The 24,762-nt window shown below is 43.6% G+C and overlaps 1 protein-coding gene and 1 long non-coding RNA gene across 3 annotated transcripts; both read left to right on the top strand.

The window, feature by feature from the left end:
• Nucleotides 1–53: 53 nt before the first annotated feature.
• LOC139045080 (uncharacterized) lies at nucleotides 54–7,757 on the top strand. The gene is made up of 3 exons (XR_011502747.1): nucleotides 54–174; nucleotides 1,152–1,633; nucleotides 2,366–7,757. It is a non-coding gene; the product is annotated as an uncharacterized lncRNA (long non-coding RNA).
• A 7,810-nt stretch (nucleotides 7,758–15,567) lies between these two features.
• On the top strand, nucleotides 15,568–23,826 carry TSN (translin). Of its 2 annotated transcripts, XM_014829255.3 has the most exons (6): nucleotides 15,568–15,886; nucleotides 17,090–17,183; nucleotides 18,172–18,268; nucleotides 20,257–20,372; nucleotides 21,079–21,158; nucleotides 21,821–23,826. In XM_014829255.3, the coding sequence occupies exons 1-6, from the start codon at nucleotides 15,821–15,823 to the stop codon at nucleotides 22,052–22,054; spliced, it is 687 nt and encodes a 228-aa protein (XP_014684741.1). In that variant the 5' UTR covers nucleotides 15,568–15,820; the 3' UTR covers nucleotides 22,055–23,826. The 2 variants fall into 2 exon arrangements, with proteins under 2 accessions (XP_014684741.1, XP_014684742.1); XM_014829256.3 differs by lacking the exon at nucleotides 21,079–21,158 and having other exon boundaries at nucleotides 15,677–15,886; nucleotides 21,821–22,046.
• The last annotated feature ends 936 nt before the right edge of the window (nucleotides 23,827–24,762 follow it).

The raw sequence follows: 24,762 nt of genomic DNA, 5'->3' as shown, positions 1-24,762 counted from the left end.
GGGGGCGTGTGCGGCGGGGCGTGCGGTGGGGGGCAGGGCCGAGGGCGGGGCGTGCGGCGGGCGGCGTGGGGTACGGCGCGCGGGGCGGGGCCGGGGCGAGCTCGGGCGCCCTCTGCTGGCCGGGCGCAGCTTGGCCTCTCTCTGACGCGTGCCACCTGCCTAAGATGGCAGAAGGTAACTCGTTCACGCCCACTTTGTGGCCAGCCAATTTCAAGGGGGGAGTTTAAAAAGAAATCCCAATGATACTCGTAGTTTGGAAGTCTTGCTAACCATTCTTTCATTCTTTTTTATTTTCCTTCTTTCACTCACTTATTTTTGAGCCCTTACTTTGTGTCCCTCTGCTGCTGCCCTTTAGGGAACTTACAGATTCGGGGGGAGGGGGAAGGGGGTGGATAAAGGACGTTTGAGGGTGGGATTGGCGTAATCAGAGACATAGGAGCCCCATGGGGGAGAGGCACACTGGTGACCAAGGAGGGCCTCCTGGAGGAGGTGGCATCTGCCCTGAGGCCTGAAGGCTGGAAGGAGCCGCGTGTGAAGACCTAGAAGCCCACCGGGCCGGCAAGAGGGACAGCGCGTACAGAGTCCTTAGGGCTGGAAAGAAGGAATCGGCCAGCGTGGCAGGAGCTCAGTGTGTGAGGGGACGGGCAAGGGGGCAGGCTGGAGCTCCAGGGCTTGCGTGTTGTTGTAAATGCAGGGGATGTGACGGTTTTAAGCATGGCTGTGGCTGTTTGTACCTTTCAAACACTGCTCCAGTGAGGGTGGGAGGGGGACAGCAGAGGAAGCAGGGGGACAGGTTAGAGCAGCGCTGGGCTGGGGACAGTGGTGGCAGGCGTTCTGCAACCAATGAGGGCAGAGTTTGGCCGGCGCCCAGGTGTCCGTGGGGAAGAGTGGCTGGGAAGTCTGTAGGGGGGAGTGGCGTGGGGGGGATTGTGCAGTGAGGGCAGCTGCTTCCTCTGGGAGGGACTTGCCTGCCTTTGCCTGCCTCACCCCGGTCACCCCCGGGGCTCAGACTGTCACCTGTCAGGGAGCCCTCTGGGGCCCTGTGGCCGAGGTCAGCTCTTCCTGTTAAATGCCCTTTTACAACTGCGTTTTCATGAATAAGCTGGGTTTTCAGGAGAGTGCAAGCAGAGCGCAATTTTATTCTTTCTCAGGACTTCTCCTTTCATGGGCTTGTTCCTGCTCGCCCCGGGAGAGCGCCTCAGATATCAGCGTATAGAAGCGTTTTCCAGGTGTTCAAAATCTACTATCAAATGTCTCCTCTCCCCGAGTCCAGACCTGTCTCAGATGAGAAGTCTCTCAAGGAGTCACAGTCAGCGCTGTCTCGCTGCTTCCACCTTCTGCCCTGCACCCCCGTTTCTGTTTTTAGCTTCTCCAGGATTGAGATGGGGAGCGCGCAAGGACCAAGGATGTGGCAGGAAGGGGCTTGACTGGCAGGAGCTGTGTGGCTGGGGAGCTTCAGATGTGGCGCCTGCTGGGTTGCTGGCTCTCTCCAAGCGCACTTTTGAGGTGTTCCCTCACCCAGCTGCTGATGGCTCAGCCTGCCTGTGGTTCCACCCGCCTGGGGAAGACAGCCTGGTGTCCAAGTGCTCCTCTCGGAAGGGCCTTTCTAAGCTGACCGTATCCTGCTCCTTTGGTAAGGGCCACATCTTTGTCATCTCTGTTTAGGAGATTCTTTTCCTCTTTGCGTGGCAACAGGGCAGGCCTCCTGGCTGGGCAAACTTAGATGTTTGATGTATGAGTCAGTTACTGGTCCCTGTATCTCCCAAAGTCCAGGGGACGCTGAACAAGCTCTGGGCTCCTCTCCCTTGGGGCAGGGTGTGTGTGTGTGTGTGTGAACACTCCCCTTGTCATAAGGAAGAAACCTGACGTATCTCATAGCTCCTCAGGAGGAGAGGAGAAGGGAGGAATGGAGAAGGGAAGACAGCAAAGTGACGGTTCTCTTCTGGGAGATCCCCTCTTCAGTTTTCCCAACCGCCTCCATGAATTCCTGGCCCCCCCTTACTCCCCCAGCGGGGTGGTGACCCAAGGCTTCTCAAAACTGAATGAGCATGTAGATTGCTGGCCGTCTTGTTATAAGGTCAGTTCTGATTCCTAGGTCTGGGGCGGGACCTCAGCCTCTGTGTTCCTAACAAGCTCCCAGGTCAGGCTGATGCTCTGTGGACCACACTTTGAGTAGCAGGAGTAGGGATTTGGGGAAGTGATCACTGTACTGGGTTGAATTGTGTCCCCCTTAAAGATATGTTCAAGTCTTAACCCTGGCACATGTGATGGAAACAGGGCCTTTGCAGATATAATTGAGTTAAGATGACGTCATGCTGGCATAGGGTGGGCCCTAATCCAATGATTACTGTCCTTATAAAAACAGGGAAATTTGGACACACATACATGGAGAACGCACAGTGATGATCAAGGCAGAGATGGGAGTGAGGCACTTGCAAGCTAAGGAACGCCAAGGATTGCTGGTAACCACCAGAAGCTGGGAAGAGGCAAAGAAGTATTCTTCCCCGGAGCCTTCAGAGAGAGAATGGCCCTGCCGACATCTTGAATTTGGATTTCTAGTCTCCAGAACTGTGAGAATGGTTCTGTTGTCCGTAAGCCCCTCTAGTTTGCGTGTGGTAATTTGTAATGGCAGCCCCAGGAAACAATCCGGCACCATGATGGGTGCAGCCTGAAGGGTTTTCCTGGGGATGACACTGGGCCTGGCCCTGGCTTGGCTCTTGGGAGCTACCTGTTAGGGCCAGGTGCTGGAGGAACTGCTGGATGTTCGCAGAAGGATGCCAGGCCACCCCCTCCTGAGCCCTTCGCCAGACCATAGAAGTCAGCCCTTAAGTGGGGACAGAGTCTCAGCCCCTGGATCCCCACTGCAGCCCAGACTGGACCTGCTTCCGACTCCCCGTTCTGAGCCTTGGTCAGTCTCTCTCAGTCAACAGTGATTTCCATTGACGTTCGCCCTGGCCCTGCTGGGTAACATCTCATTCTGCTGGGCCTCTGCTGCCCAGGGCCCACAGGTCACTCTGGGACCTGGACAGGTGGTCACAGGAGTTGATGTGGCATCCTGGTCAGAGAGTCCAGAGACGCGTTACTGCCCGGCCACGGGCCTGGGGGAGACCCTCCCTCTCTCCAGGTGGGCCTCAGTTCTCTCATCCCTGAAGAAGGGTTTGGGTGGAGCAATTGTCAAGGTCTCCTTGGAGGGAGTCCTCACTCCTTAGTGGCAGCAGCAACACTACTAATGATCAGACAGGCAGGTGGCCTTCCTCATGACCAGGTGGCAGGCTGGGGATGTGTTTTTTTGTCCTTCCTTATCTTTCCTCTTCCTCCTTCTTCTTTCCTTCCTTTTCTGCTTCCCTCCCTTCCTTGTTTCTATTTTTACATGGAGAGGGGGAAGCTACTGACACCTTGGGTGGGACAGTTCTTCACTGAGCTGGACTGTCCCGTACACACCACCCTGGTACCCCACTCCCCAGCACTCGATGCCAGTGGCACCCTAGAATGCCTCCGGGCACTGCCATGTAGCCCTGAGTGGACTGCTGAGTGTGCCCACTGCAGGTCTTTCCCTTCCTTTTCTCCCGCTGACCTCCCATGCTACCCCTCTGCTGGGGTGGAATGACGGCATGTCTTTCCCGTGGTGCCACCGTCACCATCTATGGGCTGGAGCACCTGCTAGGGGTCCAGCATGGTGAGGGCTGGTGGCTGGGATATGAGGTGGGGCGGGCGGCAGCGCTGGGCAAGCAGCAGGGTGTGCTGTGTCCAGGGAGCTGGGCCTTAGGAGGAGAGCGCTCTGTGGGGTGGGGCTGAGGGCTGGCAGGAGAAGGGACACAGCAGGCCCTGCCCGCCTTCCCCCTGTCCTGTTCTCCTCCCTGCCTGGTCCCCGTGGGGTCATCCAACGTGCTACCCCAGCTAGTGGGTCCCGCTATAAGTCAGCCTGCTTGGCCCTGCCCAGCTGCCCCTTACTCAGTCACAGGGGTTTGGGGGGACGGGCCTGAAAGGGGCAATTCCAGAGGAAGAAGTGGAGAGAAACTCATCTGTGTCACTAGCCTCAAAAGTGCAGCCTCAGTAAATGTGAGCTGACAAACTGAAAATTCAGTCTACAGACCATTCAGGGCCTCATGTCCTGAAGCCGTGAGGAAAACAAATGAGGCACAGCCCGAGGTCAGGCTCCCTTTTCTCCCTCTTCCCTCTGACTCCCTTACTCCTTTCTCCTGTTCTCAGACTGCAGGCCACAACTCCCAGCCAGTATTCTCTTTCCATCCCCTCTTGCCCTCCAAGGAAGCTTGCAGAAATGCACGACTCATTACATATTCTTCTGTGCTATTATTAAATGAGGTATAATTTCACCCTTAAATTAGCCCAGAACGTCCGCAGTGTTAACATTCACATCGGGGAGAGTGCAGTCAAGTTGGCTCCTTCTGGCCATGGTGGGCAGGGGAGTAGAAATGAGTTCAACCTGTCTGCACAGTGATTTGGCAAAACATGTCAAGAACTTTATAAATAGGACCTATCAAAAGAAATGATCTTAGGGGCTTGCCCTGTGGCCGAGTGGTTAAGTTCACGCGCTCCGCTGCAGGCAGCCCAGTGTTTCTTTGGTTCAAATCCTGGGCACAGACATGGCACTGCTCATCAAACCAAGCTGAGGCAGCATCCCACATGCCACAACTAGAAGGACCCACAACGAAGAATATACAACTATGTACCGGGGGCTTTGGGGAGAAAAAGGAAAAAAATAAAATCTTTAAAAAAAAAAAAGAAAAGAAATGATCTTAAATCCTGATAAGGGCTTACAAAGACTTTCATCACAATGCTATTTATAAAAGAAAGAATTTGAACCAACCAAAATAGCCTGTGATAAGGGACTAACTGGGTTAGTAAACATGGCATATCCATTTGACAAATAAAATCACATTAACAATGTCTTCATTTCAAAAGTTATTTTAAAAATTGTAAAGTGAGAAAATATTAATTTTTAAGTGACAAAGTTTATTAGAAATAAGAGAAAGACAAAAACTTTAACAGAAAGATGTGTAAAAAAACAGAGAATTCTCAAGAGGAATTTCAAGATACATAAGAAAAATCATTCAAATATAAATTAAAAGTGAAATGAGGTTGCCTTACTCCCTCTTCAGATTTTCAGCGCTTGAAAGACATTTACACATGAAAACAGTGTGTAAACTCTTACAACTGAATTGGAGGGCAACTTGATCCCGGCACCACAGATCTGTTGAGTGTTTCCAGGCACTGAGACAGGTTCTCAATGGGGTGGGGAGGGGGTGATTCAGCCCCCTTAGGAGCATGTGGAACGGTTGTGGGCATTTGGGTTTCCAAATGACATTTAACACCTGGCTGTTCTAGATACGGGACATCCTACACTGAATGGGACACCACTGTTTTCATCCTGTTATTTGTCCACCATTTATTCTTCCTTCTTCCCTTCGCTGTGCTTTCCCGTCAGCGGAGCCGAGCTCCCCATCCACTGGCTCTCGGTCATATGATTTGCTTTGACCAGAGGAATGTCGGAAGATAAGAGTTTGTGCCACTTCTGGATGGAGGTGTTAAGAAGAATTCCCTGTTCTCCTCACTCTCTTCTGCCATCCACCACGAGAAGAACATCCCCGGCAGCCACATCTCCCTCAACCTGGGCCCCTGAATGAGAAACAGACGTGAGAGAAGGGAGCAGACTTGAGACCCAAGTCTGGCTGAGCCCAGCAGAGCCAGACCGGTGAGTGGGAGAGCAATGTTTGCTGTGAGCACTGAGATTGGAGGTTGTTTGCTGAGCATCGTCCTCAGGGCATAACCCAACTGAAATATCGCACAAGGACGTTGTCCCTCCCAATGCCTTATGCACCCACAACCCTCTGCCCGAAAAGCAGCGGATACAGAAAACGAACAAAATGGAGCTGTGGATGAACGTGCACAGTCAACACGTAATCACATGGAAATTATCTGATTGCATGTTGAAATAAGAGCCATTATGGCAAGTTGAAACGTAGGATGCAAAAGAAGAACAGGAGGAGTGATTCTGAGTGGAAGGTCAGGGAGAGTTTCTCCAAGGACACGCCATTTCAGACCCGGGGTTGAGTAAGAGTGAGACACAGTAGGGAAAAGCCTTTGGGGCTGAGGGACCTGCAGGGCAGAGCAGGGAGGAGCTCGGTGTGCTTGAGGGACAGGAGCACAGAGAGCACCAGGGGTGGGCGAGGCGGAGGGGCCCAGGCGGGACCTTGTGGTCTGGTCCACAGGACCAGAGGGGGTCGGATTTCACCTAAGCACGATGAAAGCTTTAAAAATATATACATTTTGTAAACGTATTGGTCTTATCACTACAGTGATTCAGCCCGTGGTCTATAGAAAGGGACTTTGAGTTTCACATGTCCCCACTGGCAAGACTGCTCGTGTAAGACTCCTACCCCTGTTCATGTTGTGGGGATTGGTAACAGCAACAACCCAAATCCGACCCTTACACTCTCTGGAAATGGAAGGAGAGTAAACAATGACTCTAAACGGTATTTATAAAACACAATTTTAGGAATTATAATTTTTCTGAGCTTTCATTTGAGCAAGTATATAATTGCTTAACTAGAGCAGTGAAAGTAAGTGAGAGAAAATTCAAAGTTACTCTAGAAGAGAGACCACAAAATGCTGTGTTTCTGGATCAACAGAAGAGACTTGCTAAGTAACAAAAAGAACACCATGCTTCTACTAGTAGATATAAACAAGATGGAAACAACTTACTAATGAGATGAACATTTCTACAATGTAAATTTATAAAACACGATCCTAAGTGTTATAATCCTATGACATTTCTCTTTGAGCTGCTGTATAATCACTTAAATGAACGTGACAAAACCAAAGGAGAAAAACAAATTATTTTAGAAGACAAAAAATGACCGCAGTGTTTCTGGATTATTTTAGTGAAATTGTTAACAACTTCAAAAATACTATAATTACATTATAATTACATTACTTACAAAAAAAATAAAATGGAAGCAATGAATTTGCAAGATTCACATATAAACAATCTATGGTCATAAAACACTATCCTATGAAGTGTAATTTTATCACATTTCCATTAGAGCCATTGTATAATCAGTTAACTAATAGCAACAAAACTGAAAGAGAACAAAATCAGAATTAGTTTAGTAGAGAAGACAAATCGTCTTGCCATGATTCTGAATCTTCAGAAGTGGACTCACTACAAGGTAGGATCAGCCCAAAGGTGGCTCACTTCTGTTTTCAGATTGTCTGGATGGAAGACCAAATCCAGGGCTTGTTGCCAGGGGAGGATGCGATGGGCCGGCAAAGACCCTCCATGGGGAGGACTCCTGGGGAGCTGCTTCTTCACTTTCCAGAATGGGGAGAAAGACAGAGGGTCCTCATCTCAAGAGCTGCCCCTAGGACTCTCGGAAACGCCTGACTTCTGACAGGAGGACCCCAGCGTGGGCGAGTGGCTCTTCAGGAAGGAGGGGTGAACCAAAAGATCTCTCGAGTTGGCCAGCTTGAGGAGCATCAGGACCCACTCTGTCTTGCTCTTGTGGGGGTCCTGTGTGCCAGGATGGGGGTGGCCTGATGGAGGGACCCTGCTTCTGTAGTTCTGACCTTGGATTGGTGGCATCTGGTCCATGGGACACTGGGACCTGGATCCTGGTGCCATTAAAGTCTCTGGATGGTCCTTCCTCAGAATCCTAGTCATCCAGGGCATTCTCTGGGACGTCTCCTTGGGCCTCTGCCAAATGTCTCATTTGGAACATCTGGGACATAAAGATATTTTTGGAAACATTGCATTCTTCTTCAATATTTTTTTGTTTGATATGTGCATCTTCTTAAGTTGTGGAGGTTTCTCTCAGTCAGCACAGCTCTCAACATATTATCATGAGCTTTTCTCACATGGGAAATAAGGGGGCTTTGATAAAGCCAGGATTCACTCCAATTTTTTCTGGAGAAATTTTGCTTTGTCTTTTGTAAGTGTCCAGATCTTTATATACATGGCTGATCTTCCTATAGCTTTCCAAAGATATCTGCGTTGGGAAGCAGATATCTCTATATTCTCATGGGAGATTTTCTCTAAATTGGATATTTGATGAAAGCATATTTCTTTTTCCCGATGAGGTTCAGGAAGGCCTGGCTGGAGGTGTTCTCTCTCCCTTTATAACTGGCTTTTCTTATGGAAGGGAGGCTTTCTTAGTTTGGAGACTTTTATTGTGATCTTGAAGTGCATTCCGTTCCCTGAACACTCTGGGTCTTGCCACTGCATTCAAATACTTCCTGAGTGCTGGTCTCTGGGGGCTGTGAGCTGAGTGCTGGGGACACAGGAGGCGTGTGCCACCTGTGCCCTGCACAAAGCCACTGGCCCCAGGGATGAGGAGGCTGAAATCCAGCCAGTGCTCTGCTCCACCTCTAGGCCTGGTGCTTGAGGGACTCGGCTGCCCAGAGGGTGTGCCTTCCCTAATTTGTACCCCTCCATCCAGGTTTTCACTAGCTCTATTCTGGTCAGACACAGGTCTCGGGGAGCACCCAGACTCATCCACTGTCACCAGCCTAGTGGAAGCAACCATCATTTCTCCCTGAAAGTACAGCAATAGCCCCTAACTGATCTCTCCTTACCCACACTTGCCCCGCCAACTCGTTCTCCATACAGCTGGATATAGTTGGAAAATGTCTCTCTAGTGGCTTGCTTGTGCCTTTGCAATTGCCATGGGAATCCACTGTTGGGCTTTCCTGCTGTTCCCAGGAGGAGAAAGAGAGAGAAGTGGGGCATGACTAGACTAGCTGGGATCAGCCTTCATCAGCCAAATTCTAGCTGACCCTGAGTCACACAAGCAAGCCCTACCAAGAAGAGTAAGTTGTCCAGCTCAGCCTAGCCCAGTTCAACTGATGTCAAGATAGAATTGCTGCCCAGCCCAGCCCAGTGAAGATCAGCGAAACCCCAGCCAACCCACAGCACTGCTGTAAACAAGACTGAGCTGTTTGTTGAGTTGGAAAAGGCCAGGCACCCCATGGTCCAGTGACTGGCCCCACAGTTGTGGAGCAGCTCGGGTGGCCCGACACTCTTGCCACTGTAAGCAGAGCTCCATCTCCCGTCTAATATCCCCGAAGATCCTCATTCTGATCAGCCGTGCCCTGGATTGTATTACCAAATCTCCTGGCCACAGCTGCCTTGAGAAGGACGAGTGCCAGGGCCTTGCTCCAATCAGCATGGCTGTGTATTAAATACAGTCAATGGTCTCAGGAGAGGGCAAGTTAAATTCCTGGAAAGCAGGAATTATTTCTTAGTTGCCACTTTGCATGTTCAGTGACTTCTGAATGGAGGGCTGAGTTCTGTCAATTCCTTGCAGTTTCTTCATTGTCTTGCTTAAATGTCGACTACGGCCCCTGCCTGGAGCAGAACCTGGTTTTCAGAATTCTTGACATTTGTCAATTCTATTAAAAAAGACTCCTGAGAGACTTCTGCTTCTGGAAAGATGAAGTAGATGTACTTTTTCCTATGCTTCCCACTAAATGCAACTAAAATCTGTGATGTTACATGTAACACAAACACGAGACTCTGAAAAGTGGAGAGAAGGAGGCAGACCAGCTAGGGACTTGGCAATCAGAGAAATGACATGGCGGTGACTTCCATCTATTTTCTTTGTGCCTAGTATAGCTCAGACTTTTATTTATTTAATTATTATTATGGTGGTGATTATTATTTTTATCTCAGAATTTTAGCTGAAGAAGCCGGCAACCCAGAAGTGCCAACAAGTTTGGACAAAAAAATAATCAAAACAAATGCCTATTCCCTCTAGACAAAGGAGAAAGAAAGGGGCAGCTTAGCAAGACAGAAAACTATTAGACATAATGGCTCTACTCCAGCCAAACACCACAGAACAAACTGTGGCCCCACCCCCACCTATGCCAGCCGAGTCTGAGTAGGGAGCTTGGACTTCCATCCTCATGAGGCTTAATGTGGCACCCTGCTGCCATGATGACCTCAGAGAAGGTCAAGTAAGGAGCCAGGACATTCATCCCTGTCAGCTGATAATGTCAGTTACTGATAATGGCAGTGTCAGTGGAGACCCTGTGGGGAGACTGGACTTCCACTCCCATCCAGCAAAAATGAGGAGCCCCTACTTTTGGGTGTCAATGGGGGCCAAGTGGGGAACCTGGTCTTCTACCTGCATTCTGGCAGTAACAAGGCAGTATCCCCCTTCTCCTGCTGGGGCAGTTTTAGAGGAAGCCAGTTGAAACACAAAGTGTAAATAAGATCCAGAATCTCACAACATAACACAAAAATGTTCAGGTTTCAATAAAATACCACTTGTCATTCCAAGAACCAGGTAGATCTCAACAGAATGAAAAAGATAATCAATGGATGTCAATGCCAAGATAATAGAGATGTTAGAATTATCTGAAAAAGATTGAAAGCAGCCATGATAAAATTCTTCAATGAACAATTATGAACACACTTGAAATGAATGAAAGAAATAGTAAGTTTCAGCAAAGAAACAAAGTTTTAGCAATGAAATAGAAAATATAAAAACCAAATGGAAATTTTAGAATTGAAAATATGATATCCAAAATAAAAAGTTGAGTAGTTGGGCAGAATGGAGGAAACAGAGGTAAGAATCAGTGAACTGGAAGATAGAAAAATAAAAATTACAAACCTGAACAATAGAAAGAAAACAGACTATAAAAAAATTAACAGAGCCTCAGGAACCTGTGAGAATATAACAAACATCTAACATTATTGTCATCGAAGTCCCAGAAGGAATGGAGCGAGAAGGCAAGGCTGAAGAAGCACTTAAATGAATAATGTCAAAATACTCCTAAAATTTGGCAAGAGACATAAACCTGCAGATTTAAGAAGGAGACAAAAATCTCAAACAGAATAGACTCAAAGAAATCCACAAGACACATTATAATTAAACTTCTGAAAATTAAAGACAGAGAAAAAAATCTTGAAAGCAGCCAGAGGAAAAAAGATACATTACCTGTAGGGGAAAAACAATTAGAATGACAGAAGATTTCTCATCAGAAACCACAAAAGAAGTGGCACAATACTTTTCAAAGCCTGAAAGAAAAGAACTGTCAACCCAGAATCCTATACCCAGTGAAAATATACTTCAGGAATAGAGGGGGAATCGAGACATTTCAGATGAAAGAAAACTATGAGAATTTGTTGCCAACAGATCTACCCTAAAAGAAAGGTGACAAAATTCTCTAAACAGAAAAGAAAGGATAAAAGAAGGAAGCTAGGAACATCAGGAAGTAAGAAAGAACATAGTAAGCAAAATATGGGTAAATTCAATATACTTTCTTCTCGAGTTTTCTAAATTTTTTTTGATTGTTGAAGCAAAATTATAACAGTCTGATGTGGCTATGACTGTATGTAGAGGAAATATTTAACAACTATATTATAAATGGAGAAGGGTAGTGGGAGATAGGGAAGTAAGATTTCCATACCTCACTTGAACTGATAAAATGATGACACCAGTAGACAACAATAAGTTATGTATATATAATGCAATACTCAGAGCAACCACTGAAAAGCTATGCAATGAGATACATTAAGAAAATGCTATAAATAAAGTGGAATCGTAGAAAATATTCACAGGAAGGTAGGAAAAATAAAACAGAGAAATGAAAAGTAGAAGACAAACAAAAAGAAAAAAAGAAATGGCAAACTTAAGCACTAACATATCAATAATTACATTAAATGTAAATATAGCAATTAAAAGACAGAGATTGGTGAGTGACTTATAAACATGACCCAACTATATACTGTCTGCAAGACACTGACTTCAAATATGAAGATACAGGCAGGTTGAAAACAAAAGGATGTTAAAGATTAACAGACTTTTTGCCTGTTTTATTTTGCGCTTTTTTGGATTGTGGGAACAGTGCAATTTAAAAGTTGTTAGGTAAAGCCTCACGTTGGTGTACTTAAATGCAATTAAGGGATAGATCATAAAGGAGAGTGTGGAACTTTCCCACATCAGCCACCCAGTGAGGCCAGCACTAACAAGGCCAAGACTAGTTTGGGGATTCAAGGTATGACCATCATGCAGCTGGTGGACACTCAAGGAGAGGCTGAGGGCCATGGGAAGGAACAGCTGCTTAGCAAATGACTTGGGTGCATACGAAACAAGTCCCATTTTCTCCTAGATTTGCCTGAGCTGTAGACTTTCTTTCTTCCAATTTACAAAAGAAAGTAAAATTTCTCACACCTTCAGATCTTACTGTGATGCATTGCTTGGTGCATTGCCCTTGGCTGCTTAAGCTTTTAGGTCACCTGACAAAAGAACAATTGGAAATATTGGTATAGATGTGGGGAATGCAGATAATTTAATGGCTGACAACACAGCTTTTCATAAGTTGTTTTTGGTAAGTTCGTATCTAATTCTTTGCTTTCAAAAGCATTGATGGAAAGCCTGTTTGAAATGTCCACCAATAATCATTAAAAACAACGATGGATGATAAATCACTGTTATTTTTGGCCAATATCCAGCAAGGGGTTTAAGAAACTGAGTGAAATTGGTATAAGAGAACTCCTTCCATTCTCTTCCACTTACCTTTATGAATATCTTAGTCTGAATTCTCAAGAAGACAAAGTCTAAAACAAAGATTAGGTGCTAACATTTTATTTGGGTGGGTGAGTGGGTGGGTGAATTCCAGGTCATTCAGAGTGAGAGACAAAAGGAAATGAGGTAGCAAAGGCCAGAAAGCAAGTACAAGACAATGTGTTATCACACTGGCCACAGTCTCATAAGTAAGCTGGTTGGTTGCTAAGTTACATGGGGCATTTGTGCATTCCCAGAGAGATGTAAGGAACTACTGTTTCTTAGAACAGTCTGTTAGGAAGAGGCAGGGCAAGGAATTTATCTGTGGGCTCCTAACCACATTCTGCCTTTCACTGGTCAAACTGCCCCATGGAGCATTAATTTCACACACTTTTAGGCTATGTGCCCAGTCCCTCTGGGCAGCTGAGGAAGCCAGATCCTCTTTGAGCTCAGCGGGGGTGGGGGTGGAGGGGGTGAGTTGGAACTGCATTATGGCTGCTGCAATGAGCCTGATGAAGACAGTGCTGAAGGTGCTGCTGCCCAGTAGGAGGCTGAGGCACCAGTGGTATTAACTGATGCAGTGAGGATGTTGGCTAGGACTCTCCATTGAGAGTTTGCTAGGCTCTGCATTGCTTCTTGTTAAGGGTAATGGGGGAAGGCCCCTCCACAATTACTGTGAATAAAATTTCTCAGCTATCTGTCACACACACACACACAAAAACACTCATCCACGAGTACATGAACTAATTGGAAAAAACATAGCCCTATCCATCTCATTTAGGGATCACTTCCATTAAAACTTGTTTTCTTGTTTAATATTTATAAAATTTATAATATATTTATGTTGTTTTGATCAACCGTGTACTGTTGAATGATAATCTCAAAATGATAACATCTAGAACCTCATAATAGGAATTTACATTTTAATTTTTGTAGAAAATTATGATGGATAATCAAAAGATTTTAAACAATAAATATTTTTATGTTAGGTTAAAATTCTTGTGGGAGAAGTAGAATGGAAATAGCTGTTAAAAAAAGAGCTTATAGGGGGCTGGCTCCATGGCCGAGTGGTTAAGTTCACAGGCTCCGCTGTGGTGGTCCAGGGTTCGGATCCTGGGCGCGGACATGGCACCGCTCATCAGGCCACGTTGAGGCGGCGTCCCACATCCCACAACTAGAAGGACCTGCAACAAAGATATACAACTATGTACGGGGGGCTTGGGAAGATAAAGCAGGAAAAAAAAAAGGGGGCTTATAAAACAGTATGGATGGTCCTCAAAAAACTGAACACAGTATTATCCTATATCCACTTCAGGTGGTACACCCCAAAGAATTGAAAGCAGTGACTTGAGCCGATATTTGCACACTCACGTTTATAGCAGCATTATTCACAATAACCAAAGGTGGAAACAACCTAAATGTCCATGGAGGGAAGAATAGGTAAACAAAATGTAGTATACATAAAATGGAATATTATTCAGCTTTAAAAAAGAAGGAAATCCTGTCACATGCTGCAAAACAGCTGAACCTTGAGGTCATTATGCTAAGTGAAATAAGCCAGTTACAAAAAGACAAATATGGTTTCATTTCACTTATTTGAGGTACCTAGAATAGTCAAATTCCTAGGGAGAGAAAGTATCCTTTTGCACACATTATTGACAATCCTCCTAAATTTTAGAGAGAGTTTTAATAGTTCTAACTTGACAAATGAGAAAAAGATATTCTTAGGAGATGCTTAAAAACCACATTAGATCTTGGAAAAAAGTGATTCGGCAGACTCCTGTTTCTGCTAGAATTTTAAAAGTCACAATCTTTGTTTTGATTTGGCATGGAAAGACATGTTACAGGATTTGAAAAATGAATTTGGGTTTGTATGAAGTCAGTTAATATACAAAAAGCGCTGCTAAGAACATGTTTGGCAGATACTAAGTCAATAAAAATGAGCTCCCATTGCTATTTTCGTCCTTTTTGTGAATTATCAGATTCTACTGCCTAAAATTTCAAACCACGAAATGGTACCCGATATCAGAGGTACTCAGGCAAAAAAAAAATCTTGTGTTTGAGTAAGTTGCTAAAACTGAGCTTTTCTAGCCTGTCACATCATAGAGTTGTAGGGGGGTCAACAAGTTAGATAAGGTATTTAAAGTCCCTTGCAATTATTATTGTGCTAAATAGATGATGATAGCATAGAGATTAAAACAAAGCATTTGGATCCCAGCTTCATCACTTACTAGCTGCATGTGACCTTAGGCAAGTCAATTAATCTGTTACCATATTTACTTCTAAGATAACAATAACATCAACTTGACAGAAGTATAACGAAGGTAAAATATGATCCTTCGTGTAAAATTTTAGAATAATGTCTGGCACAAAGCAAATCAACTATCATTTAGTTGATATAAGTAATCACTTTAATTCATTTGGAGAGTGCATCCTACACACACATACACATTTGTACTCGTAGGGTAGATACACTGAATAAATCAGCAAGGACAAACAAAATCGTTACGGCGCTTGCCTCAATAAAGGGGAACTGGGAGAAGGAAGTGTTAACTTGAGTGGAAGAGAAACTTCCAACAGTACACGCTTAAAAAATTCACATAATTTAAAAACAGGTAATACAATCATTCGGAGAAGGCGTTAAAATAAAAACAGTACACTGAGAAAAATTTCGCTCTCAATCCACCCCCTATTCACACAGTCCCACGTAAACTTTCCTTTTCCCGTGTATTTTTTGCAAATACGAACGCAGTTTTTTCTCGCTTTTACACGAAGATTGCAACCTCTCCACATTTTTCTGCACCCAGCTTTTTGTGATATTCTTTAACACCGAAGCATTCCCCGCTCCCCTATCTGCTGCCGCATATAACAAATACACCCTGCAGTCTAAGAGCCGCGCTAGCCCGCACCACCGCCAAGCCCGCCCCCGCTTCCCCGAGGCCCACGTGCTCCGAGGACTACCCCTCCCCCCCACCGTGGGCTGTTTCTGGCGATGCCTGTCTGAAGAGCCTCAGACGGAAGCCCCGCCCACTCCCCCAGCCCTGCCCCCTGGGCGCGCGCCCCGGCTCTAGACGCGGCAGGGAGGTGCCTCAGGCAGCACAGCGGACAGCCCGGCCTTCTGCGCGCCGTGGACCTTGGAGGACCCCAGCGACGGCCGTAGCGTAGGGCCCGGTGGACGCGGCGGCGGCTTTGGCGGTGGCGGCGGGCGTTGTGAGCGACTGCGCTGGTTGTCTTTGGAACGCTTTTCGCTGGCCGCCGTCGCCGCGCTGGCTGACTGTTGTGGAGCCGGCGCCATGTCTGTGAGCGAGATCTTCGTGGAGCTGCAGGGCTTTTTGGCTGCCGAGCAGGACATCCGAGAGGCGAGCCCCCTCTCTCCCATCCCCTTTCCGTTTCCTTGCCTAGCTGGGCCGCGTCGCCCGGCCCTCCTCCGTCGCTCAGTCTCGAGCGGCGGGGAAGCTTCTGGGGGTGGGTTGATACGCCTCTTGTTTGAGCTTAGGGCACGTGCCTTCCCCCACCCCCGATTCTGCTGCTCTGTTGTGATTCCCTGTGTTCGGGTCTTGGCTCCTCGGCATCACCTACTTTTTTTGAGTGTCAGTTTCCTTAGTTTTAGACACTGTGCAGGTCGAAGGCTGGGCAGTCGGGACTCAGACAACGCGCGTTTCATGTGTTCGTTGTTGGTGTTTTAAAAGCACGTGTGACTTCTCTTTAAATCTTTCCTATGGCTTCTCATTCTACATACGATAAAACTTTACACTGTACTGTGGCCCACAGGTGTCCCTCCCTCCTTCCCTCCCACCCATCCGTCCGTCTATCTCATTTTCGCCATCTTTCGTTGTATGTTGTGTTCACTTTACCTCACTTTCACTTTTCTAGTTCCTCAAATACTTTCCTGCTTCAAGACTTGTGTGTACTGTTTACTTTTTCTGGAATTCGATCCTTTCCACTCTTTTCCCGGTTATCTCATATTCCCGTCCTTGACGTCGCAATCTAAATGATTTTTTTCCCTGTCATATTTTGTAGTATCGCATTAACATTCTAAAAAGTTCGGCGATTTTTACCTTTTAAACGTCGGTCTTCCCCATTACACACTAACTGCGGGAAGGAAGGGACTATCTGCTTGGTTCCCCAGTAATTTATACAATGCCTAGCTTGTACATGTGCTCAGTGAGTATTTGTAAAATGAGTGAGTGAAAAATACCCAACCCTTGAATTGCATTTCATTCTTCACCTTACAAATTATGTTCAGATGCCTCATCTCTTTTGAGGTTTATAGTGTTCCAGTGGGATATTTGGGGTGAGTGGGTGGCGATTATCCTTTGAAGGCTTCATGAGGCATCTAAGGCTTTTTGCTGACTTCCTAACGATCTCACAGAGGAAATAAGCGGAAAAGTGAGGGTTCAAACCTGGATATTTTCTGTGCCAGTTCAGCCCTTGTAAAAGATAGTTAGTGTCTTGAATGTGTGTGAAAATGTTATGGATCAAATATGGTATTTAATATATTTGGTTTGAGGCTGTGATAACATGGTTGAATTTATCTGATACTTTGATTTTTAATTCTTTAGGAAATCCGAAAAGTTGTCCAGAGTTTAGAACAAACAGCTCGAGAGATTTTAACTCTACTGCAAGGGGTCCATCAGGGTGCTGGGTTTCAGGACAGTAAGTTCTTTATTTTGATTTTTAAGGTTTTTATCTAATTTATCAATCTCTCCTTTAAAGAGTTGATTTCTATCCAGAAGATATTTTATGTCTGTATCATTTTATTATGAAAAAATTTTCCTTGTGCTTTATGGTGAGTAAAAATTTCTAGAAGTGAATTGATTATTTTATGGGTTTACAGAATTCTGTACTTTGGTTGATTTTTCACTTATGTTTTGAATAGGTTTTACTGGTTTAAATAGGAATGTTTCCTATTGTGATGGAGTTCTGATGATAATTGTAGTAGTTTCATATAGCTTTCTTGTGTACCTAGCAACTTTTATTTGGCTTTTTAAAAAAAAAAAACCCAACCTTTCAGTCTTTGAGTATGGTTTAATATGCATCCATAGATATGAAATGGCCAGTGTAAAAAGTTTTCAGTGTGTTTACAGTCAGCTCCTTGAATGGAGATCAAGTATGGTAAGTTTAGACATGAGACCTCCGTTGTAAGATGTAGCCAGCACAACTGAAAGAGATGAGTGTATTTTGAGGTAGAGAATGCTATGACTATAATTTGTAGGTGTCAGAGGAAGGTCATTTTCCCTCAGTGATATGAAATTGGTCAGACTGACTGAGAATAATTGATAGCTTCTTTTTGACCAAATATGGGAGCTGGAAGCAGTCCAATTTTAGGCTTGCATTGAGTGCTGACTAGGAATAGCAGCTGGTGCACAGCCCATTAGGGATGAGGTTATGTATGACAGCATACCCACACGCTTCCTAATGTTCCATTTCAGTAAGTTTTTGTTTATTGATTAATCGGTAGGGAAACCAGAGATTAAATTTTGAGAGCCAGGTTGAAAAGCAGAGATGCATACCCTACATTTGGTCATGAAATTTGAAAAATGTTGATTTATTTCTAGGTAGGCTGTATAGATTATAAACCAAGAACTGTATTTGAAATTTGGTAAGTCTTTCATTATTATGTTTGATTATCTTTTTTGATCAGTTCCAAAGAGGTGTTTGAAAGCCCGAGAACATTTTGGTACAGTAAAAACACATCTAACATCTTTGAAGACCAAGTTCCCTGCTGAACAGTATTACAGGTTTGTAAGAAAAGTAGCGTTATTTTACAACGTTAGGTGAAAAAAGGTAGAAAAATTACATGTACTGAATGATTGCTTAGAACTAGGTAGAAATCCTTCTATGTAGGAGAAACAATGGAAAGAAAAAGAATCAAACTGTTAGTAGTGGTGGTATTTTAATGGTGACAAAATTGGTGATTTTATTTTTTTCCCTCCTTTTACTTTCAAAGTTTTCTTAAGGAATATGTGTAATTTTTGCAATGAAAAAGTAATTAAGAAAATATGAGTTGTATGAAAGTCAATATAGAGACTATCTTTTTAGTACATTCAAGTTATTTGTGAGATTGGATGAATCCTATCTGTGCGATTAAGGTTATGGGATTAGGTGACAGTATATATGGAGTTGAGTTTTACCTCAAAGTTTGACTTTCACTATCAGGTCACATATTTAGCTGATATTTTAGCCATATCTCATTGACTCTACAACAGCATTAATTTTAAGATAACACCATTATTTTATGTACCACTAGGGAAGAAAAATTGTTGCCAATCATAATTGTGAAACATGTAGATTGTAAAATGCATCCTGATTTCTCAGATGGTAAACTGGGAAAAACTACATCTGAGTATTGATGAAATATGGTAAATAAGAACCTAAATTTTCTACTTATGTTTGTTTTCTCAGTGAAAAAGTTGTTCTTTTAAGACATGTATGTGGGAAATAAATAATTAGGACATATGTGGAGAGTGGATAGTATAACCTCACAAGGTTTTTTTAAGGCAGGGCTCAGCAAACCTTTTGTAACCTGCTGCCTCAGGCAGCTGAGAATTGCTTTTATATTCTAAGGAGTTGTTACAAAAAGTCCGAAACGGGCCGGCCTGGTGGCGGAGCGGTTCAGTTTGCGTTTTCTGCTTCTGCGGCCCGGGGTTTGCTGGATTTGGATACTGGGCACACACCTAAGTCATGCTGTGGCCGGCATCCCACATATAAAGTAGAGGAAGATGGGCATGGACTTTAGCTCAGGGCCAGTATTCCTCAGCAAAAAGAGGAGGATTGGCAGCGGGATGTTAGCTCGGGGCTTATCTTCCTCAAAAAAAAAAAATAAAAAATAAACCCAAAAAGCCCCAACAAAACACCCAAGTAAGGATATGAGTCAGAGACTGAAAGTGACTGGCAAAGCCCAAGATATTTACTGTCTGGCCCTTCACGGGAAAAGTTTGTAGACCCCTGCTGTAAGGTAGGAAATGAAGCTTAGAGAAGTGGGACAATAGGTTTGGCAGAGTCTTTGGACACTTTATGGTTTGGAGGTCACACACTGGCTGCCCTCTGGCTGATTTGGCCCTCAGAAGGTTTTATTTGATCTGCATTTTGTTGAAAAATTTTTTGAATGTTTTGCTACTTGTGAAAATCAGGAGGCATAGCATAAATATGCAGGGGTTTTAAAATTTCCTATTCCTGTTTCAGGCTTCTAGTTCAGTTAAACTACTGCAGTTTCCTGAGGTTTAAGTCCATGTGTTTAGTGATTGCGAATAGTAGTTATTTCTTATACGTGTGAATCAGGGTTTTCTTGATAGCCCACGCTCGGATCAGAAGGTGGGCATCAGTGAGGTGTTGAGGCTGCTGTGCACTTGCAGTGCTCCTCGGTCTTCAGTTGCCAGTTCTTATTGCTCTCAGCAGCATCATTGTTTTTATTGATTAAACTTCTAAAGTACAGTTGCTCTTCTCATCCATAATCTTCAATTGTAAATTTTTGTATTCATCGAAATTGCATCGTGCTTCTCTTTATTAAACCTGAAATAGATAATTGTTATAAATTTGAACTTGCAAAATGTATGCTAAATCTGTGTAATGTATTTAAATGTCATATTGCTTCTACATGTTTTATATGTTGGGGTTTCCCATAAGATTCTGTTTGAGAAGCATGGCACTCCTGAAATGGGTGAGCATGACTGTACTGTGTGTCTTTGGGCCCCAGTGCCTCCGCCTAAATGCGCTTGTGCTTGCGCAGGTTTCACGAGCACTGGAGGTTCGTGTTGCAGCGCTTGGTCTTCTTGGCAGCGTTTGTTGTGTACTTGGAGTCAGAAACGCTAGTGACTCGAGAAGCGGTGACAGAAATTCTTGGCAGTAAGTGTCTTCGTCAGTGTTGATCTGCAGAGTGGGGCATGGGAGCTTAATTTGTGGTGGGAGGGTCTGCTGCTTGTACTTTCTGTTTATGAAAACGAATAAGAGCTAAACAGAAAACCAGTTACTTGGAAACAAAAACTAAAAGTATGTAGTGGCTTGTTCTTTGTATTTGGGTGTTTCTTTTAGTTTTTAAAATTTCGTTTTTAAAAATTTCAAGCCTAAGGAGGAGTTGAAAGAATAGTACGGTGAACACCTGTTTCAGCCTACGCGGATTCACCACTTAACGTTTGCGTCAGAGTCTCCTGTGGGTGCGCGCGTGTGTGCATGTGCGAACCCTTTGAAAGTCACTTGTAGGTACCGTTAATTCTCCTGTAAGTGCTGCATCATGCGTCTTTGAAAAACAGAGGTATTCTTTGGCATAACTAGATACCATTCTTGATGGTACTACTTTTTGAGAGAAGAATGGAAGAGAAAATTGAATTTTGCTTAAGAGCTTAAAAAAGCCACAGGGAGGGCTGGTTGCCAAGGTTGTGAACACATTAAAAAGACAGTTTTAAAAGATTCACCCTTTTTGCACTTACTTGGAGAGAAATTGTATATGTGTGTGTATATATATATATGTGTGTATATATGTATTTTTTTAATATTCTTAAGCTTAAATTGTATTTACCTCATGACCTTATCTTTACTTTCATATATTTTTTAGTTGAGCCAGATCGAGAGAAAGGATTTCATCTGGATGTAGAAGATTATCTCTCAGGAGTTCTCATTCTTGCTAGTGAACTGGTAAGAAGCTTAGTAATTTGCCATTTGCTTTTTGATCTTCCCAGCTTGCTGTCATTTTTTTAAATAGGTACAAAAATTCAGGAAGGCTAATTCTTTTCTAAGCCATCTATTGGTCACCAGGTAGTCATTGACTGTGCATGTATGCGTTAGGTTTTGCTAATCATCAGAGAAATGCCAGTTTAAACGATGAGGTGGCTGTGCATACTTGCTAACGGGTGAATTTTTAAAGGATGATAATACTTCTTCTTTCCAAAGTAGTGGCAAGACATATATTCCTGGTAACTGTTAATTCATATCATTGTTTTAGAGAGCAATTTAACTATATAACTGTATGAATTATTCTTGCTTTTATCCTCTTAATCTCTTCCCTGAGAAATTGTCCTATAAAAAAATTCTAAGGGAAGAAAAAGCTGTTATAAAGGTGTGCACTATCGTCTTACTCAAATTTATGATAAATTGTAGACTATGGAGACTCTAACAAAAGGGAAGTGATTTCTTAAGTTATTAAGTTGGTTAGTAATACTACGCAGTTGTCAAAAATGTAATTATCAAGGCCATTGTGGAAAAGTTTTGTGGCCTGAGGGTCTCCCAGTTGTGATGTGGAGGACGTGCTAAGGAGGAGCCGTGTTGTAACGCGTCCCCGTTCGTCTTTCCTTGGGCAGTCAAGGCTGTCAGTCAACAGTGTGACTGCTGGAGACTACTCCCGGCCCCTTCACATCTCCACCTTCATCAATGAGCTGGATTCCGGTTTCCGCCTTCTCAACCTGAAAAATGACTCCCTGAGGAAGCGCTACGACGGCTTGAAGTATGATGTGAAGAAAGTAGAGGAGGTGGTCTACGATCTCTCCATCCGGGGCTTCAATAAGGAGACGGCAGCGGCTTGTGTAGAGAAATAGGAGGCTCTCCCGGCGCTGGCCCTGCTGAGCTCGGTGGTCGCCAGTGCCTCTCACGGTAGTTAGGACGCCCCCGTTGCTAAACACCGCACGCTTTATTTTCTTAACCAGTTGTGTGGTGTAAGTATCAGAATTGAAACACTTTTTGGGGGGGATAAAAGAATAGCCTTTACAAGGACAGATTTTGCTTTGTTATTTCAGTGAACTTGCTCTGTATTCAGTGTATTTTAGTTCTGTCAGACAGTGTAAATGTCAATCTCTTTGTGTAAAGTCCTTTTCTTGCTTACCCGGATGCTGTTGACTGCGGAGTTTATTGTCTTGTTTGTGATTCTTCCAGAAGTGATCCTTGATGTTTTCTATATCCAAATTAGCCATCCATACCCAGGTATAGCCTGGATACAGTATAAAAATAGATAATTAAAAAGGATGGTTGCCATGCAAAGGACAATTTATTTTATATTTTCCTTTCTAGCCTTGTGAGTAAATCACATGTTGAAATTTTTTGCAAGGGAGTTAAAGCCCCAGAGTTCTCTCTCACTGCCATCAAAATAGAAAAGATTAAATTGTAAAGTCAAGTTCCACAGATTATTTTGAGAAGTTTTTGTATAAGGGATTGAGTAACATCTTATCGTTTGGCTCTATTTACCAGGTGGGGAGTAGGGCTTAGTGTTTTAAACACGTCTGTTTTCTGATGTTGCCTTAACATTCTGCTCTTGTAGCAATTACAAATTGTTTTCACACACATCTTCAACTAACACTGCATATGCTAGAGTTCTAAGCTCCGAAACCTTTTTTCTAGCAGCCAGCTCGACTGTTCGGTCTGGGAGAGTAAAGCCACCCAGTCACGTTAATTAGCAATACACTGACTGGCATGTTCTGAGAGAAAAGTGCTGTGCTTTGTCTGGAAGAAAGAGAAACCTTGGATTAAAAAAAATAAAAAATCAGCTGATTTGGTCATGTTTTTTAGAGTAAGCAGTTTCGGTTGTCGATGGCTGTCCCAGCAGTCAGGTTTTAGACTTGCAGTTTTGAGCAAGTCACTTAAATCTTGTTGGCACCCTCCTCCTCCTCCTCCCCATTTTCAGGTAGTACTAAGAATGCTTGCCATGTAACTTTTGCTGTTGAATTGAAAGTATTAAAATGGTGACTTAATCCACGGCTTTTTTGGAGCTCACTGCAAGGAGGGTGCAAGTGTTTCTAGAATAATATGAAGTATTTAGACGTATTCCCCTCTCATGCCTAATACTAGTTTGGGCTTCCTATTGGTATAGTAGGACATTTGGCATTGCCATCGGAGCTGTTAGCAGGCTGAATTAAGGACTGACCAAATTTTCCATCATGAGGAAAGTAGAAATGAGGCATAAATTGCTATGCATTGTTGGATTTTAGAACAATTTTCTTGATAGCTCTTTCTGCAGAAGAGTTTGTAGAAAGAAAAAGTGTTAGGATCTTTAAAGTGCCTAGGATGGTCATCTAAAATGTGTACAAATAACACTGCCTGGATTGAGCATAAAAGGCTTTTAATTACATCATCAGACATGCAGTAAGTTTGAGAATAGTTTTCTTTGTATTGATTCTGCTTGAGAATATTAAAAGTTCTTGGCAGAAGTTGTGGATTTCAGTTTTAAACAAATGTTTAAAAACATTTTAAGTGGAGAAGCACATTCTGGTCTTAAACTCCATTTGAGAATTTAGAAGTGTCCTGTTTATAATTATTCAGTTGTGTTTGTTGCTGGCTTGTTGTAAAGCAATAAAAAAATTTTCTTTTGTTTTTTGGAGTTTTTTTGGGTCTGTTTGTAACTTATTCTGCTGCCAGGAGAACTCTTCTATATGGAGAATAAATTCTGAATGTCTTTTTGAGGCTAAAGAAGACCAGGGTGATAAGCGCATAGTGCTGTGTAATGGTTAAGATAATCGAAGGACACCAAGCACTCAGAGTTCTCTACTGTGAAGTGCAGGTAACGTGTGTGATCTACCTTGATTGGGAAATTACAAGATTTTTTTTCCCCACTAATTTTATTGGGATCATAATGGTTTACAATATTGTATAATTTCAGATGTTCATTATGGTTTATCAAAATTACAAATATTTTAACTGAAGATGTTGAGAAGCCTTGGCTCTGGTTTTAGTACACCAGAATTTTTTCAGTTGTAGAAAATCAAGCAGGTTAGAGAAAGTAGAGGTGAATTAATGGATGCTCTCTTTGTAGATTTATTTACAAGAAGAAGAGAACTTCATAAATACTTGATAAGATTTGCTGTGTCTTAAACTTGAACAGTAATATGAGTAATGCTTAAGAGAATTTTAATAAAGAAGGAGAGCTTCTTTTGGAGTGTTTGGAGACTTTTACTTAAACAAGTAGCTAAAGAGATGAGATGAATATGCAGGTTGCCACTGACAGTTTCCTAATTGTGTACTCAGAAATTATAGGGAGCTTGTTGCTTGGTCTGGACTGAACTATTTATCCTCTTTGGGTAGAGCGTTGTTATGCCTGACACCAAAAGAAGACTTTTCCTTACCCTGTTTTCTTAGTGTTCACTGTAATAAGCATTAAACAAATAAAAACAATCTTCCCTTTCCCCAAACAATAAAAACAAACCTTTAAGGGAGGTGAAGTTGACTAGACTGGGTGGTTGGGAGAGGGAGAAGTCTAGCTTTACTGTCAGGTTTCAGGTCTGGATGACTAAGTGGATTTAGTGCTGTTAACCAGGGT

This window comes from Equus asinus, chromosome 4 (genome assembly GCF_041296235.1).
Source record: "Equus asinus isolate D_3611 breed Donkey chromosome 4, EquAss-T2T_v2, whole genome shotgun sequence".
In the NCBI taxonomy this organism is placed as follows: domain Eukaryota; kingdom Metazoa; phylum Chordata; class Mammalia; order Perissodactyla; family Equidae; genus Equus; species Equus asinus.
Note: the sequence above shows the minus strand (reverse complement) of the source record. Positions and strands in the feature narration are given on the sequence as shown.